Below are 18,305 nucleotides of genomic sequence, written 5' to 3'. Positions count from 1 at the left end.
TATAAATCAAAACTCCAACTTGAAAAGGTAAGGATAAATCGGCGGTTTAGAAGGTAAGGGTTAATCGGCGGTTTGTTTAAAAGACAAATTACGATTAACCCAAAGGGAAGGGTTAATCGTAATTTTTCTTTTTTCATGAATGTTTTATTTATAATGCACTGGCGTGCAAAACTTAAGCAACAATGTAAATTTTAATCAGATAGCCATGAAATTCCAGAAAAGGGTTTCTTGCGATCAGTACGATGAACAGTCAATTCAGTAGAAAGGTCATGCGTATGCAAATGTCAAGAACAAAACGTCACAGTTGACGTGAGCGAACACAAACGCGTGCGGTCGGCGCGCTCAACGCAAGAATACAACAAAAGAGAGGACGGAGACGCAATTAAAAACATTCGCTGCAAGTACAGGTGAGTTCTTTCGTCACGGCTAGAAGAAATCACCTGGATGGCTTCACACGTGGAAGAATGATCGGAAAGTTAGAGGAAGATCGTAGTGCGACCTGAAGATTTCGGAATCAACAAGAATGTCGTTTCGCGCGCTTGGAAAGCCTTACAGAGCATAGGTACAGCTGTTACAAAGGTTGGTGGTGGCCGCCCCAGGAAAATTACTGCACGTGATAACCGATTTATCGTCCTTCAATCGAAAACAGCCCGAAACCAGTCAGCAAGCGCCATAGCTCAGCAACTGTGTACAGCAACGGCGCCACAAGTATCACAGTTTACTGTGTCCAGACGCCTTCACAAAGGTAGGCTATTCGCCCGCCCTCCTGGATGCTACATCCTTTTGAAAGCTGGCCATCGGCGCCAGCGTTTAGAGTGGTGCAAAGAGCATAAAAACTGGACATCTCATCAATGGAGTCTCGTCCTCTTCACGGATGAGAGTCGTTTTAGTGTCCCAAGCGATTCGATTCTCAACGCCAGTAGATTTGGAGAGAGGTCGGGAGACGATTTAATTACAGTAACATCACGGAAAGTTACCGTTAAGGTGGTCCTAAAATTGTCGTCTGGGGAGGCATTATGTTGAACGGACGGACAGAGCTCCACGTTTTCGACAGAGGTTCTGTAACCGGAGATCGCTATTGTCAGAGGGTCATCCTTCCAAATATGCGTTTGTTTCGAGATGCCATTGGAGCAGACTTCGTTTTTAGGAATGACAATGCACTGTTACACCAGACTCCTGCTGTTCAGAAGAGACTGGAAAGTGAAGATATCACTCGAATGGATTGGCCAGCGTACTCCGCTGATTTAAATCCCATAGAATATGTGTGGGATGCTTTGAGGATACCCCTTGCGGCACGATTACATTCTCCGGGGAACACCCAACAACTGAAACAGATGCTGATTGAGGAATAGGCACTCTTACCTCAAGATCTGTTGGACAATCTGGTGCTGAGCATGGAGAGACGGTGCGAAGGAACCATTACAGTAAGGGAGGACATATCCCGTACTAAGGAACATCTGCTTCTTGTTCTTCCTCTTATACAGACAATCATGTGTAACGATACTATGAGTTCATTAACGCCTTTTTTTTTGGTTTGATCCCCTACTGTGTGCATTGTATTCATTTTCGCGTAACTATGCTTTCGTCATCGTTTAAATACAAAACGCTGTCTTTCAGATGATTTCTCGTGGAGTTATGGCAAAAGGAACACCTGTTGCTTAAGTTTGCACACCAGTGCAATTTGCTTTCTTTTTAATTTTAATATATTTACGTTAAGGTGAATTGCATTCATTTCTAAATTTTTTTTTCCAGAGTTGTGCACCAAGTAGAGAGGCCTATAAAATGCTATGGAGTGAGATTGTTGTACTTATAGTGGCTGCTCTCATAGCTGTTGCATCATTCATTTTCTGTATCCTCATATGTGTAATGTATTCAAAGTAAGTTGATAAAATATTCCATTATACGTGTTATAAGTCAAAATATTTTTTAAATTTTTAATATGTTGAAATTAGTTTCTAAAATTACTTTTATTTATTTATTTATTTATTTTTTTTAGTTACACCAAAAAACTCAAAAGAACATCATACTGTAAGTATTTAAAAATTTTCTTGTTAGTTCTTTATGCATTTATTTTAATATGTACTTGAATAATAAATTTTTCTTTAAATGGGAATATCCCTTAAAAGCAGTTTTTAAAGTGATGATGTCTTCTAGATATGCTTGTAATCTTGAATAATATATTTAAATGTGTGATTAACTCTTCATCTAAATTATTCAAAATTTAGAACATGCCGAATTATTGCATAAAATATTTATCATATTTTGATAAAATAATTCTCAAACTTTTTTAATTTTTCAGTTCATAGTGTATATATGACAGAAAATGGGTAAGTTCACAAAATTTTCAAAATTATATGGATTTATTACTTATGTATCATTAAAGCACATTTGTGGTTTCTTTTATGTAAAAGGTAATTTTAAATATTAAAATAATTACTAGAGAATTGTACAAAACTTTGAATTGCTATCCGTCAATAAACTACGATTTACTAATGTCTGATATGCGATTTAAACTACAGAAACTTACTTTGAAGAGGATGAATTTTTACTTTATTTTATTTAAATTTTTTTTAAGAAATAAAATGTTTAAAAAAAGTAGTGAATTTTTTTTAACTGGGAGAAATTGCATGTCTGAAAAAAGGAATGGTTTCATGAAGCTTTTATAAGAAAACTATTATAATAATTTGAATTTTATTTCGACTGCATTTCTCAATCTTAATTGCACTTTTGAGTAAAAAAATTCATTTTAGTTTTAAATGAAACATGTAATTCAGTTAAAAATAGAATAAAATTATTAAGCTATTCTGCGGAAGGACTGGAATATAACAGATTAAACTACACTGCTTGCCACCCAAATTGCAACACCAAGAAAGACAAGAGATATCACAACAAAATTTATTTAGTAGATAACATGTTGACCAAGTATCAAATGATTAAATTTATAGACTTCTCTGAAGTGTGGTTCCTTCCAGAATCAGTAGCCAGAGTAGCCGCCATTGCTGGGGATCACCGCTACCACACGCCTCGGCATTGATTCAAAGAGACTTTGGATGTGTTCTTAGGGTACAGCAGACCAAGCAGCTTCCACACGTTGCCAAATTTGATCTGGTGTGGCAGCTTGGGATGTAATCTGGGTCAATCGTTCAGCAACCATGGACCACATGTTTTCTATCGGCGAAAGATACGGAGAGCGAGCCGGCTAGGGAAGCAATGCAATCTGGCGATTGACGAAGAACCCTTGGACAATGCGTGCCACGTGTGGTCGCGCATTATCCTGTTGAAATATGGCTGTGGGCAAGCCCTGAAGGTAAGGAAGGACAACTGGCTCCAACACCGGACGTTTTGCGGACAGACCACTCTGCTGTAAACGGTGTTGAATGGTACGCGCAGGCACTGGATGGTGCATTACAGACTGAATGTGCTGTGCTATGGTTCGTGATGTGACTGAGCGATCCGTCACTGTCATGCGCACAATGTTTCGGTTATCATGTGAAGTGGTGCATTAAAGTGGATGAGATCGAACACGTCGGTTCGTCCTACCCTCCTGCATCCAACGGTCATATATCCGCATTACAGTTGTTTGGTTTCGTCCAACACGACTACCGATTTCCCTGAAAGATAATCCACACTCTCGGTAGGCCACTATCCTTCCTCTGTCGAACTCGAAACTTGATCAAACGATGATCGCTGTTTACGACGAGGCATAATTGATCGTTTTTTGAAAAAACCACAAGAAAAACACAATTGCCGAACTTGAAATCGTCGAAAACTCCAAGCCTTAAATAGCGCTTCGAAGTGGCGCCACAGGCGCGCGTGATGTGCGTCTGCGCTGAAATTCTAATCATTTGCATATCTCACCTCTGCTAATGCATGTTGTAAATTTCATGCTTTTTGCATGCTTCCTTCAGAGTGTTGCATTTACGGTGGCCAGCAGTGTATGTGTTAAAATGCATTAGCAATTCCCAATTCCCACTATTATGTGTATTAAATAAAACTCTGAATACACACACGCACCACAAAAAAGGGAGTGTGTGTGTGTAATTATGGCAAAGCCTCGAGGGCTATCTGCCTAAGGGGACGGATGCCTTCGTGGAGGACTTTCTAAGGGAAACTGGCTCGTATACACGTTACACATGGGGAAAACCACGAAAACACCCATGCAGCCAGCCCGTTCGCGGGATTCGAACCTCGGACCGAACTACCAGTGTTCAGCGACTTTACCGCTCGGCCGCTGGTGGGCCACAAAAAAAAGGGAGGGACAGTTCTACTGGACCGATTAATTAAATTTAACTCGCGTTTTTCATGTCTTGAAAGCCCGACGTAGGATATATATATTAGATTTATATATAACATCTTTCTAACACAGGCATTTTGACACAAAATCGGACATTTTCTGAAATGACATATCGATTTCTTTCTACGATTCAACTTATGTCATAGTTAGTTATTAGTTTTGTAAAAAATCATACGAACAGTTTTTGAAACATAAGCTCTCAAAGTTTTAGCTCCTCAATGTTAATTAAATTTGGTATATATTCATTAATATCTCTCTCTCTTTCTTTCTTTCTTTCTTTCTTTTTTTTTTTTTTTGTGAAACTTATTTGCTTTCTTCTTTCAAAATTTCGAAATTTAGGTTCAGTCCAAATAAAATTCACTGATATTTTCTGATTTATTTTTTTATTTTTTAAGTTTTTTTCTTTTTTTTTCCGAAAATCATTTTGAACTGTAACCTTATGAAGTTATTCCATCACCTTAAAGTAGATGCATTTCTAAGCATACCTGCAAAAAACTAGAGTTTTTTTATTCCGAATTTCCGACGACATACGTGAATTTATATATTGGCGCGTTTGTAAATTTGGCATATTTGTTATAAACTGTAATAACGCCAAATATGATTTACGCACTTTCTTGAAATAATTTGAAAAAATGAACGAAGCACTTTTTTTTCTCGCTCATGGAGACTGAAAGGGCAAAGAAAATTGGTTACTCGAAATTAAGAATTTCGCGAAGTGAATTATTGTTGGCGTAAACTAAAAAAAGCATATCAAGATAAATTTTTAAATTTGTCGGTAAGTTCATCACCAAATTTTACAAAATGTAATATTTAGGTCTGATTTGAGTCATAGAATCGGAATATGAAAAATAATCGGCATGTCATTTCAGAAAAAGTTCGATTTTGTGTCAAAATACCTACGTTAGAACAATACTACATAAAACCTTTTTTTGATTTCAATGACTTTTAGTTCATTCAATATATATATACACACACATATATTATAAGTCCCACTTTCGAGGTAAGAAAAATGTAAAATAATATTCGTGATTGGGCCCTGTAGAACAAATGATATAGAACCTCTCCTTTTTTCCCCTTGGTGTGTATGTGTGTGTGTAGAGTGTACAGTGCAAGTATGGCAAAAATTATTTAATGTTTTTCAGTAGTTAAAAGCCTGTTCTACTTAAAATATGTACGAAAATAAATTTAGAACTTCGTATATTTCAAATATATCATGTTGCTGTGTTGATGGTAATGTAAATTGCAATAAAGTGATAAAACTTACAATAAATCTGATTACATTGCCATTTTTCAAGATTTTTAAACATTCAAATTAAAATTATTGTAGACTTGTTCTGTAATTTTTGAATATTACGAGAACTTACTATTGCTTTTAATTAGACTCTTTTTAACTGTTAGCCATTTTAGAAACAATTACGACTTTTTTATTCTAAACGAACAGTGGTGAGTAACATGCAGTTTTCACGTCCTTTTTAATGACTTACTGCCTCTTTTTCGTTGTGTAAGTAGTATTTGTATCAGAATAATGTGTAATTATGTATCAAATTAACATCTAATGTAGCATGTATATGTAATTGAGCAGCATATTAATGCTCCATATTAATGTAATCATATTAATGCAAGCAGTCTTTCATATGCAAGCAGTAATCCTTGTGTAAGCAGTAATTTATGTGTAAGCAGTAATTCAGGTGCAAGCAGTAACTTATGTGTATGCGATAATTTACGAATAAGCAGAATTTATATGTTATCAGTAGGCAGTAATATATATCAGTAAGTAGTAATTTATGTATTATGTAAATTAGCAAGTCTTATGCTCAGGTTTAGGGTAATGTTATGTATCAAATATCGTATATCATGTAAGTTTTATGTTTATGTAATATCAACAATGTAACTAATGTAAACCAACCAACATGTAAACCAATGTCACTCTGAGAAGAAATAGTCCCTGTACGGCCATGTACACCTTTTGTGAAGTATCAATAAACTCCCGGTGCCCCCTTATGGGGCCCCAGGGAGTTGTTGCGTCTGGATAGGGAAGGGCGTGGGACATATGCCTGTTTACCTCTGTTAGACGCCAGGCGTCCCCGTCCTCCGTCACCTGTCACCTGCCTCTTTTTCGTACATAACATATATTTTTTATTATAAATGTTATAAGAGAAGAAATCATTTATAAGACATATTAATAACAAAATAGGCTGGATTTTTATTTTATTTTTTTCAGAAGATTATGTGTTACACATAAGCTATTGCGCATAAGCTATTATTTAATCAGTAAAACTTTAATAGAGCTGACTTATGTACAGAATTATTTTTTACATGTTATTTTGCTATACAAATAATTTAATATTCTTTATCGTATTCAGATGTGAGTAATTTTTGTTTTTGTGATTTTAGGGGTCACCCACCGATTCTCAGCCCTGCAGAGTAAGCTCAATTTTTTTCTTTAATTTAATTTTTTGCCTGATATGTTTCATATATTTCAAAACACGTCAGCCGTATTATAAAAGCAGCGTATTATAAGCCCGTTTGTTTTCAATGTCTAGGCAGCAGAGGATTTACGAATGGCAAGAAATGAACGCTCCTCTAGCAGACGCTGCTTCATTCAGGAGTTATCCGACTTTACGATGACTGTGGACCTGACTTCGAAAAACTCGGTTATAAGCGGGTAAATTCTTAAGGAAATGGACTGATACCAGAAGCTATTTATTGTAATATCACCATAACATCTTCATTCAATATTAATGTACAGATATTTGATGTTGTATATTTTTTTAATTTATAAATTTTTACATATGCATGGTGTCTTTTTCATTTCTTCAAGAACTAATATGTTAGCATTCACATGTGCATGCTCACAAACAAAAATGTGTATTAAATTTATTTTACACTGACTTTGTGTATGCCGGCATGTCAAATTAATTAAGCAAGTCTCCATCCCTTGACTGCCTACAGCATGCTTGTCATCATTCGAATTGTAATTTCGGGAAATAAAATTTAAAAAAAAAATCTGAAAGGTTTCAGACTTTAAAGTACGTCCAAACGTTTTTTTTAAAACGTACGTTTTTTAACGTTTTGTGTGTTATCTTTATTTATTAAATATCATGTTCTTTGCACTTATAGCATAAATTTCAGCTCAATAGCAATGTCGCAAAATAATTTTAAAATGAGCATATCTTTAGAATTTCCAATACACAGTCCTGTTGATAATTTTTTTTTTTTTTTTTTTTGACCCGTAGAGTGTTGCTATTGCTCGCTTTGAAATCCTTGAGTTTGTTAATAAAAAATTCGTTAAAGTTTTACAAAATGTGAAATCGATAATACAACATATTCTAAATTTCAAATTTGGTCTCCACATGCCCAAATTCATAGGAGGACAAAGCCCTTTTGGATTTAAAAAAAAAAAAAAAAAAAAAAAAAAAAAATTGAAAGTCTTCAGATTTTATATTACGCCCAATGGGACGTTTCCCCCCATTTACACACACCTACATGTTTCGAGAGCATTTGGATAAAAAATATTTAAAACCATAACTTTAAAATTTCCGATAGACAGTCTCGCTCGCTGGCAATAAAAATGTTTTATTCCTTATAGTGTTGCCACTGCCCGCTCTGAATTCGTTGAGTTTACTAATCAAAAAATGCTCTAAAATTTTATAAAATATGAAATAGATAAAAAAAAATTCAAAATTCGTGGTTCCAGGTTCCCATATTTGGGTGGAGGACCACGTTACTCAAAATCTGACGGTTCTAGATAGCGTTCTTTTTTCACAATGCAGAAAACATACATACATTCATGCAGATTCTTCATTATTTAATCTCTTTAAAGATAATACAGGGCGATAATATTGGGTGACAATAATTTGAAAAGGGATTCAATGCCTTGATGTTTCGATTCAACGACTTAATTCCGTTTCGACGCTAATAGTCCTTCTGAGATAACGCCCCTTTGGGCTAAAAATCTCAAAAAATCTCTTTTAAAGTTTAATTTGGTATATCAATAGAGATGCCCAGAGGGAACATGCGAAACATTTTATAGGATACTAGATATATACATTTTAGCCTAGCATGGAAACATTTTATATCTTCTGTACATTTGAAAAATGAAAAATTATGTAAAGCGTTTCATTAAAAATGTTGAAGGTTTTAAATTACACATAACACAAATTCGAGAAAGAAGTATATAATAATAATAAAGTTTTTAAGAACTCCATTTATTGCTTTCAAATAACTTAGTTTGTTTTTCAGTAACAGATCAATTCAATTTTATAGATAAATATCTTATATTTTGCAGAATACTAACAGACTCGCATGAAAAGTGAAACAACGGATTTACACTGGACGACATTTAAATTAAATCAAAAACGTATTTTAGCCGTTTGGGCTAATAATTATAAATAATGTTTGAACCACTGCATTGTAGTCGATGATGAAGTAATTTGTACTTCATAACCGTGCAGTCACAGAGAGGAATCAAAATTTTAGTGACGAACATACTGGTTATACTGTAACATATTACTAGAGTTTGAAACATACCTTATGTGTACGGAATGTCCGAATTCCCATTTAAAACTTTCAGGATACGGATAAAACCTAGATTTGAACAGTGTCAACACCTTCTAGAGAAGAAAGTATATAGGATTCATATAAGATTTCGTTTGATATATTACGACAAAGCACACTAAGACTATTAGCTTAAGGGGAGGGCTGCCTTCGTGAAGGACTTTTTAAAGAAAAATGGCTCTTATGCATGTTACTAATTAGGAAAACCACTAGATTCACAGAGGAAAGAAGAACCGTAGAGACGGCGCTGCACATCAGAGGTCAAGGTCAGTTGACCATCAGAGGACTGGCACCAGATTCAGTCAATTAATTTATCAAAGTGATATTTTTATGATTAAAATTAGTCATTTTTGATGGAAAAGAAATACTTTTTTTCAAGATATTAATATTGCTATGTGCTTAACATCTGAAATTTCATAAGATTGAAGTATTTTGTAGTTTATATCATTTGTAGTACGCGATATATTTTGTAGTATGTGATTAGTGAAAATTAGTAAATGCAACACACATTAAATGCAAGTCAAAATGTACATTTTCCTCAGATTCTTCAAACGACTTTTTACTGAAAAGAAAAAGGTGGAAAGAAATGATTCAAAAACTTTATTTAAAACAATTTTTGTTTAGACTATGTATGCAGAAGATATTTCACCAAATAAACTTAATCATAAAAGAAGGGAAAATATAGTCAAGAAACTGCAATTAAATCATGTCAATTTAAGTATTACCAACACTACGAGAACATAAAAAGAACGGTCTATAAAACCGTCAATAATGGCTTGATCATTTGCATAGGCGACAGTTTCTTTGCATATTTACATTTTTTTCTTCCTATGTAGAGTTGCTAGAATACTAAAGTATTCATTACTGATGCCAAACATTTCTTTTAAATGTCTTAGTATTTATCGGGAAGGCCTTTAGGTCTGAATTTATTAGGGTCACCGCCTTCTCTGCCCCAACGATTCGCCGCTTGGTCAGCTTTGGAGTCTGCGGTATTCGGGCCTTGAAGAGATTCACGTGCGTTACTGAAATGGAAACGAAACAGAATTAATACTGAAATTTATTGCTTAGAATTCTGTATTTGCAGAAAACTGATGCAGCAATTCTTTTGAAACTCCCATATACATAGGCGTTATAATGAATCCTTATACTGTTATTTTTAGTTTTAACTGAGGTGATTTACAAAGAGACAATACCCCCCCCCAAAAAAAAAATGTATACACACTTTAACAGATGATATTTGTGAACTTTTCAGACAATGGATGGAATCTAGCAATGTATGATTTCCTCTTACTAGATGAAGTTACTAAGCGTGGTTATAAAATGCATTCGTGACATATGACCATGAATCAAGTGATCGTTTCAGGAACGTAAAAACATTTTTATGGTGTTTTCAAGTGGAAGAACGTTTCGGAAGAAGCGCAACTTAAATGAAAGTGTGATTTTACAATACAACACGATCAACAATTACATATCTGTACATCTATTACAACATGGTCAACAGTTACACAGCTGTGCGATGAATTTGAGTTATGCAGGTATCGTTAGTGATGTGTGTTGTAATCATGATACTGAATTGTGTAACAGCGAATTGCAGAACAGTAAGTCTATTGAGGTTTCTCAGATCTGATGCGATAAGTTATTCTTTTCTATTACGACATGCTCATCAAAACTATTACGTCTTTGCAAAATTCAAAGTTCTCCACCTGTCCCTTAGGGGAAAAAAAAACCTTATAAATTATCCATTTCCAGTCAGAATAGATCATCAATATAGTCTTTACACCAGATTTCTGAAATCGAACTTCTTGTGCCTTCTCCAATTCGAGCAAGTTTTTGTCATTGAATCATAACCAAAGCATCAAGTATTATTTCCAGTCATAATTTACTTGAGATATTTTGTCGTTTTCCACGCTTTACAGCAAAACTTCATTGCTGTACTTTGTTTAGCTGTCCAATTAATGCCAACTGATGCTCATTGGAACAAAACAAATGACCGACTGCGTAGAAAATTCTTCCGATAAGCTGACGAAATTTCAGGTAAAGGAAGTTGAGATGTCACAGTAATACATACTATCAATCTGCCTAACGGAAATCGAAAACTAGTATCTGTTAAAAACGGTTAGATTAAAAATTTGCAGGCGCAATATGCATATGTGTTAAATGTCAGTTTAGTTTTATCATTTAACATGCTTTCTATGTAAATCTCACGTTTTTTAATTAATAAGAAATGTATATCTTTACCTGATGACTTCTGCTGCCCACTTTCCACCAGGTCCTCTTTGAGCGGCATCGTAATTGCCCCTTGCATGGAAATACTTGTCTGCTCCTATGTAGTTGGCGTCCCTCATGTCTTTATACGCCTTCCACATATCTCCAGCTCCTTGAAATGCTTGCTTGGCGAAGGTGAGCCCTGGTAGTCCCTGACAGTCTCCTGAAGACAGCATCATCAGGCACACAAATGCGCAAAACAAAGGAGCGAGTGAAGTCATCCTACAAAACGGATAGATAGATGTTTAAAATTTGTAAAACATTGTTAAAATAATAGTTATACACTTACAAAATTTGTAAATACTAAAGCATATTTTTTTATGCTTTATAACGTCTCATATTCGTAGCGAGCATAAACTAACTAGACGTTAATAGACTGGATAAGGAATTATCCCTAACGACAAAGTCCAGAAAAAGAGTGTAAAGAACCCCTTATTAACTCAATATTATTTATTTACAGATGGCATCGAGTCGTGCTTACAGAAGACAGCCAACACTTTTTGCTTAACTCAAAAGGTAACTACTAACTAAAAAAAAAAAAAAAAAGTAGAATTAAGATAGCTTAACTGCTTTCTTAGGTTACTTGACGTACAGGCAGGCTCTGATTCGTAAAAGTGGGCGCTAACGAGCCAAATTACTAAAAGGGCTCAGCGCCACAGAAATGTAATCACTGGTAAATCAAAAATAACAACGTGGCCTTCAGGCAGGCAGAACACACTCTAAATTCACCTCCCCAAGCATTCCTTTAAATACTAACTTCTTTCTACCTCATTTGAATACCCGCGAGCTAACTCATTTACGTTATGGCAAGAAAGTGTGGGTTAAAAGGAAGAGTTTTAGGAAATGTTGCTTCAAAATACTGTTAAGTAAATTAATTAAATCCCCACAACTTAATTGTTACTTTTATTTTCGATAGGAATTATATTGCATATCCAGAGAGGTCATAAAGTGGTAAACAGCAAGTGAGCTAAAGCATGTACCTATTTGTAATTACATTAATTGTTTTTTTGTAATTACCGTACTTCCCTTCGTATTTTCCCCCCGCAGCTTTTTAGCGCACGATTCCGAAAGTTTTAAAAATATTCCAATAATTTTCCCTTTCCTCTACTATACATCGTTTTCTCCCTGAAGGCTAGTTTATTGGAAAATTCTATTTATTCCCTTGATCATTTATATTTTTATTTTTATGTGTTGAATTTGTATTTTCATTTTTATACTAGCGTTTCATCCATTTTATTTTCCCTTGCGTTTATTATTCGAAACGTATTTTGCGCAGATTCTTTGTAAAGCTACCCGGACGCATACAAGCATTCTGTACCGCGCCATGGGCATAGGGAAAAATCCGTACTTGTCATTGGACGAGCATTTCGATATCATCATTTCCTCTTGGCGTAAAGATGTTTATAGACGGGATTTTTACGGGTCTTTTATCCGATGAATGACGCGCATGTGTGACACGGAAGCGGGAAAATTAATGTTTGTTTTCTTTGAAACGAAAGGGCCCACCAGCGGCCGAGCGGTAAAGTCGCTGAACACTGGTAGTTCGGTCCGAGGTTCGAATCCCGCGAACGGGCTGGCTGCATGGGCGTTTTCGTGGTTTTCCCCATGTGTAACGTGTATACGAGCCAGTTTCCCTTAGAAAGTCCTCCACGAAGGCATCCTTCCCCTTAGGCAGATAGCCCTCGAGGCTTTGCCATAATCACACACACACACACACTTTGAAACGAAAACATTTAGCTGCAGGGTTCTGCACATGACTTCCTGTTTCATGGAATTATAAAATTATAAAATATTTGAAAGATGCTGTAAATATCAGAAGCAATCTTAAGTGCTTAGATTAAGCAAATGTCTGAGTTCATGAATTTTGTGCAAAAACCAAAGCACGACGATCTCGATCCAACTATAAAGGCATTGTGTGCTAGTAAACGTATTATTGTAATTGCAGTTTTGTTGCTTTCACATCGCAGAAAATATTTCCTTTGCAAATGTTATGTTATTTTCATGTTAACGTCTGTGTCATATCTAATATTCTGTTGCCTTAAATGAAAGAACAAAGTGCATTCAGTATTGTCGCTGAATTTAATACACGTGTGTATAAGAAAACAAACTTCCTTCTCTGACAAACGCTATTTTCTGCAAAGGTACAAAATATGTTACACTTTAAAAAAAGGGCAATATTCATAGACTAATATTATTCAATTTAAAATACGTATATGTATTTCTCTGTTCCAAATCTATATTAGTCTAACTTCAAAAATAAATTTTACTTTTTCAGACTGATTATAAATATTGTCAATTTACTGTGTACTATATTAGCTCCCAACGTCGTTTTTGCTATTTCCGAAAATTGCCTCTTCTCATGCTTTCGGATATTGCATCTGCATAGAATGGATATATATAATAAACATAAAATAATGAATTAATAATCATAATACTTTTAATATGAAGGGTTTTAAATTAAGATTAAATTTATTAAAAATCTCTCCACTTTATGTTAAAACACATGTGCGGAGTTAGCACAAGAAGAAGTAATACTTTTTTTCTCAGAGGGGGGGGACTACATTTTTTATGTTAAATTCACCAAACTGTAGAACTTTATAAGAAGTGTAATCTAAAAGCAACAAAAATACAACGCACATAATAATCTTTTCGGTACTGCTAACAAAATGTAAACAAACGGTATGCAGGTACACCCTAGAGTCCAAGCAAAGTTAAGGCGTTCCTGAGCGTTGAGAAAATGACGTTATCGGGAGAGCTATATCCAATCACAAGGAGGGATTTTCCTCTATGTGCGTGGTGCGGTACAGAATGCTTATATGCTACCCGGACCTGCCTCCCTGCCACTTAACTCACACTTAAGAGAACTTATCTTCTGTTATTTACGTTTCAGCTCATTTTAGCATTATCTACTGCTGATGTGTTCGATCTTTCGAAATGGGGTTCTTTTATTCACCCCTTCTCCTTCGAACGAAGTTCTTCTTGGGAACTGCGGTTAAGACTCATTTTAATGTGAGATGTCGCTGGAGCTTTCTAAGATCACTGAGACGGACACTGTGCGCTGTGTGCGATATTTGTGGCTTTAACATCATCGATTCGATTCGACTCTTTATTTAACATTAAAAAATCCTAATCAGAAGAAGTTTCTTTTGATGTACGTGTATTATGAGCGCTGTGTACGACGGATTTTAAGAAACATAGGGGATGAAAATATTTAGGGAGCCAATAGGGAATGAAATAATAAGCTACATAACAAAATTTTAATTAAACTCTTAAAATACGTTGAAGATAGTGGTATCAAACCTGCCAACTGACAGGCTGGTGTATATCTTACTTCAGTACTTTAGAAAACAAAAGTGATAAACTGAAGAAGAACAATTAATGGCGGAGAGCACATTTTTTAATTAAGAAAACAAACGCAAAACTCTTCGTGCTCCACGAAGTATTCCACAAGGATTACACATGTAAGTAAATAACTCATTATACAAGAGGATACAATTCAACAATAAAAAACATAATATCTAGGCCTGCAGAAAGCAAAGTAAAAACATAGAATACAAATACTGTTATAATAAAAATACTAAAATATACCATCAATAATTATAATAATTATAGTATGTTAATACTCTTATAAAACAAAATAAAACAACTTAATAGTAATACAATAATAATAAAAATGAAATAATAGTTAATATTGATATAAAGGAAAAAATGATACATGAACAATACAACACACAGCGTAATCATACATAGATAATACAATGACGCATAAAAGATTAAAATCCAATCGTTTAAATAATAATACTAAAAGTTCAAACAACAAGTAAAGTCGCGCAAGACTTCAAAGGCTTCAGAACTCCTAACAAGATCATAGAAAACAGGAAACCAGCAAACAGACAGCTGCGCTAAACTCACTTCTGGCAGTACTTCTGGCACTCGCATACAATCTACAATGCAATAAAATATGATCCACATCTTCCACAGTATCGACGCAAGCACAAAGTCTACTAGTCGCAATGCTGAAACAAAGTACGTAAATTTCAAAATTCCCATGACTGGTCAAAATCTGTGTAAGTTTATAATCCGACTGAAAATGTCGTTAAAAATCACTTGGGTAAAGACTCTTTGCCCATTGGGCCTTCGAAGAAGCAAGGTATTCAGCGTTCCAATCAATCATAGTTTTCTTTCAAACCATAAGCTTCCAATACGTCTTGGGAGCAATTAATATCACGATAAGTCGCCTGGTTAGCCAAACGTTAACTTTCCAGAAATTAGTACTGAAGTGCTGAATTACGTGACAAAGCGAAGAAACAGTGGTATAGCTGCGCAATTCGCAGTTTGCTTTAACAAAGGCGATAACTTGAGAGCTTGCAACTTGTAATTAGTAAGCAACTTTCATTCTGATGCATATGCGTAATCGATAGCAATAAAAGTGGGTACAGTTTTCGACAGCTCATTTTCTGAACGGGGGGGGGGGGAGAAGTCGTCTTAAATTTATGTGAACTCTTTACTAGATCTTAATCTTTGAGTTGCCCTACTAGTTTTTTTTTTTTTTTTTTTTTTTTTTCAATGCAGTAATTTCAACGCGCAGCATTTTTCTCACCGTAAGTTAAAATTGTAAAACGTTTTTGATGTCATGTTTAATTAAAGGAAAAATTAATTCTATCTATAAAACAATAATCCACTTTCCTCTATAGAAAATAATGTTGCTCATGTGTTTACGACGACAAGATTTTATAACAAGTATTTACATTTATAATAGACGCAAATGTTAAAAATTTTGTATTCGTAATCAATTAATTAAAGCTGTATAAGGGTTTAAAATATTAATATTTTAAATTAACTTGCAGGCCCAACTGTTCGGATCGTTTAGGACGTCAGAATTTCTGAAGCTAGTAGTCTGTGTGCTTCTTTCAATTTTCTTATGCATGTAATATCTGTTTACCACCTGCAGTGCACTTTGGGCAATGTTTCTTCGGTTGCTTTCGCCATTCCCAACTAGCTGCTTTCGGACAACTTCCACTGGAGAGAAGGGGAGATGTAGGAACAACTTAAATAATCCTAGAATAATTGTCGTTTATTCAAGAAATCATTCATCTATGTGTATTTGGTATTTATGAATGGTACAGATACCGATGCTTTGTAAATCACCGATTTCAGAAATTATGCTAGAGCTGCTTAAAATGCGTGTATGCGCCTGATAGAAAATAATTCAAATTATCTTTAGAAAAATTTTAAATTTATATTTAAAAAAATCGAAATCAAGGACGATAATGAAGAATAAACTAATAAGTGAATATATAACTCATATTTAAGACAATGGACTTTGGAATACTTTAAGAATATCTTCAAGACTTCGGAATACTTTAAGAATATCTTCAAGCCTCTGGAATACTTTAAAAATATGTTCAAGACTTTGAGAATACTTTGAGAAATTCAGAATGCGAATTCTTTTAAAAACATGCGGTTATCAACCATCAAAAGTTTAATTTTATACAAAAATATAAATAATTTTACAGCTGGAAATTTTGAAAAATATTTTAGAAAAATAATTTTTTGAAGTATACATACGTGATGTGATTATGATTTACATATACATGCATATAATAAGATAATTATTATGGAAGACTGCAGCTTAATTGATTTAAAACGACAAATATTTTACATACAAAATAAAATGTAATAAAATTCATTTGATACACTATAAAAGCATTTCATGAATGTATTACGTTAGTAATAATTTTAATATGGTAATAATCAGGAAACTTACTTCTTAATGAATGTTTAGTTTTCTAAATATTCAGAGAGAGATAAAGAGACTAGATTGAAAAGTTGCTTTTTAAAATATGCTTTTATATGCGCGCAAAAGGAGGAAATCTCCAGCTCAGAGCAACCCTGCTGTTTTCCGTTCTTTTTCGTGGAATCGACGGGTTTGCAACCTAGTCATTCTTCGTTTTTTAGAATTACAGAATTCTTCTAGCTTTCACTGCAATATTTGTTTGACAATGAACCGAGACTTTGTCTTCTTATTATTACTACTATTATGTTTCTGTATTGTTTGGAAGCATGGGAAATTGGGGATAATCTTCTTTCACAGTATTTCCCTGTCTAAATGCAAGATATAAATTTATTTGATTTGCTCTTCGCGAAATTGCGATTTTCTTTCTTATATTTTATATAGCAACTTATAAAATGGCATCTCTTATTAGACAATAATATATGTAAATGTATAATTTAATGCTGGCAAAAGATATTTCAAAAATTAATCTGCAGTTAACATTTAAAATGCAATTCGAATGAAGCAGACACATGGTAAAATTCGGAAGGGAAAATATTACTGCATAAACTAATTTGAAATATTCAGTAAATTGTTTGCGTTCACTATTATCTCTCTCTCATAAATAATGAAGAATCCCTCTGTAGGAATGTTACGCATTGTGGAAAAACGGCGGCACCGTTAGCCGCCAGATGTTGAACACACATATAGTCCTCTTTTGGTACATGTGCACATCAAAGTCCGAATTTTAAATTTCGAATTCATTTTTTTATTTATTTCAAATTTTGTGCAAATTCAATGAATTTTTGATAATTAGATATTAATTTTTAGTAGTGCCTGGAAGTATCAAATGTTAAGAACCCAAACTTAACAATTAAGAACCCAAACTGACATACTAATGTTTGTGAAAAATATAATACCGTGAAGGAATTGTCGGAAATGAATGAAATTTATTCCACATATTACAGATAGTGGTACAAATGAATGATCAGATTTACAAGACAAAAAACAAAACAAGCACCTGAAATCAATGCTTTGTGTGTCCGCCTCGTTGAGCAATAAGAGCCTGAACACGTCGTGGCATTGAATCATACAGGTTCTAAATGTAATGCCATATGGAATGTTAACGTCATTCCATATGGCTTCCAGAATTCAGTCTTAGTATGTGCCCCACACCAGCTGTACGAGTAAGTCGCCAAACGATGAAATTCCAGACATTATTAATGGACCATATATCCGGGGAATAAGCAGGCCATGAAAAAAGCAAAGCTTGTTGTGTTCTAAAGAAGACTGTGCAGAAGCATGTTCACGGGCATTATCCTGCTGAAATACAGCCCTCAGAATCCAATGAGGAGGACCTCTAGCTTCACAACTTCCCGTATGTAACGATCACTGTTGAGATTTTCCGCAGTCTGC

The 18,305-nt window shown here is 34.5% G+C and overlaps 2 protein-coding genes across 2 annotated transcripts in view; one reads left to right on the top strand and one right to left on the bottom strand.

Annotated features, from left to right (window-relative positions):
• The window catches only part of Cad74A (cadherin 74A), a 160,671-nt gene extending 153,580 nt beyond the window's left edge, over positions 1-7,091 (top strand). Inside the window, exons 37-41 of the mRNA XM_085819905.1 lie at positions 1,753-1,877; positions 1,997-2,028; positions 2,300-2,327; positions 6,689-6,718; positions 6,838-7,091. Of these exons, the coding sequence (XP_085676031.1) occupies positions 1,753-1,877; positions 1,997-2,028; positions 2,300-2,327; positions 6,689-6,718; positions 6,838-6,922 (300 nt within the window). The 3' untranslated portion in view covers positions 6,923-7,091. The remainder of the gene's footprint in view (positions 1-1,752; positions 1,878-1,996; positions 2,029-2,299; positions 2,328-6,688; positions 6,719-6,837) is intronic.
• A 2,303-nt stretch (positions 7,092-9,394) lies between these two features.
• Positions 9,395-17,038, bottom strand: LOC118189994 (serum amyloid A-5 protein-like). Its single transcript, XM_035360677.2, has 3 exons — positions 16,884-17,038; positions 11,090-11,338; positions 9,395-9,873 (listed from the first exon to the last, which is right to left on the bottom strand). Exons 2-3 carry the CDS (start codon positions 11,335-11,337, stop codon positions 9,744-9,746), a joined length of 378 nt encoding a protein of 125 aa, XP_035216568.1. The 5' UTR covers position 11,338; positions 16,884-17,038; the 3' UTR covers positions 9,395-9,743.
• Between the last annotated feature and the right edge of the window lie 1,267 nt (positions 17,039-18,305).

The sequence above is a fragment of the Stegodyphus dumicola genome, chromosome 7 (genome assembly GCF_044657685.1).
Source record: "Stegodyphus dumicola isolate Sdum_Otavi_A_Nest chromosome 7, ASM4465768v1".
In the NCBI taxonomy this organism is placed as follows: Eukaryota; Metazoa; Arthropoda; class Arachnida; order Araneae; family Eresidae; genus Stegodyphus; species Stegodyphus dumicola.
The sequence above is the reverse complement of the archived record's forward strand: the minus strand, read 5'-3'. Positions and strand labels throughout refer to the sequence as shown.

Bases quoted from the DNA above. Each gene is read 5' to 3' on its own strand.
- LOC118189994 (XM_035360677.2), bottom strand. From the start codon at position 11,337: ATGACTTCACTCGCTCCTTTGTTTTGCGCATTTGTGTGCCTGATGATG. The intron at 9,874-11,089 runs GTAAAGATATAC...TTTCCATTTCAG, and splicing joins TGGGCAGCAGAAGTCATCAG to TAACGCACGTGAATCTCTTC.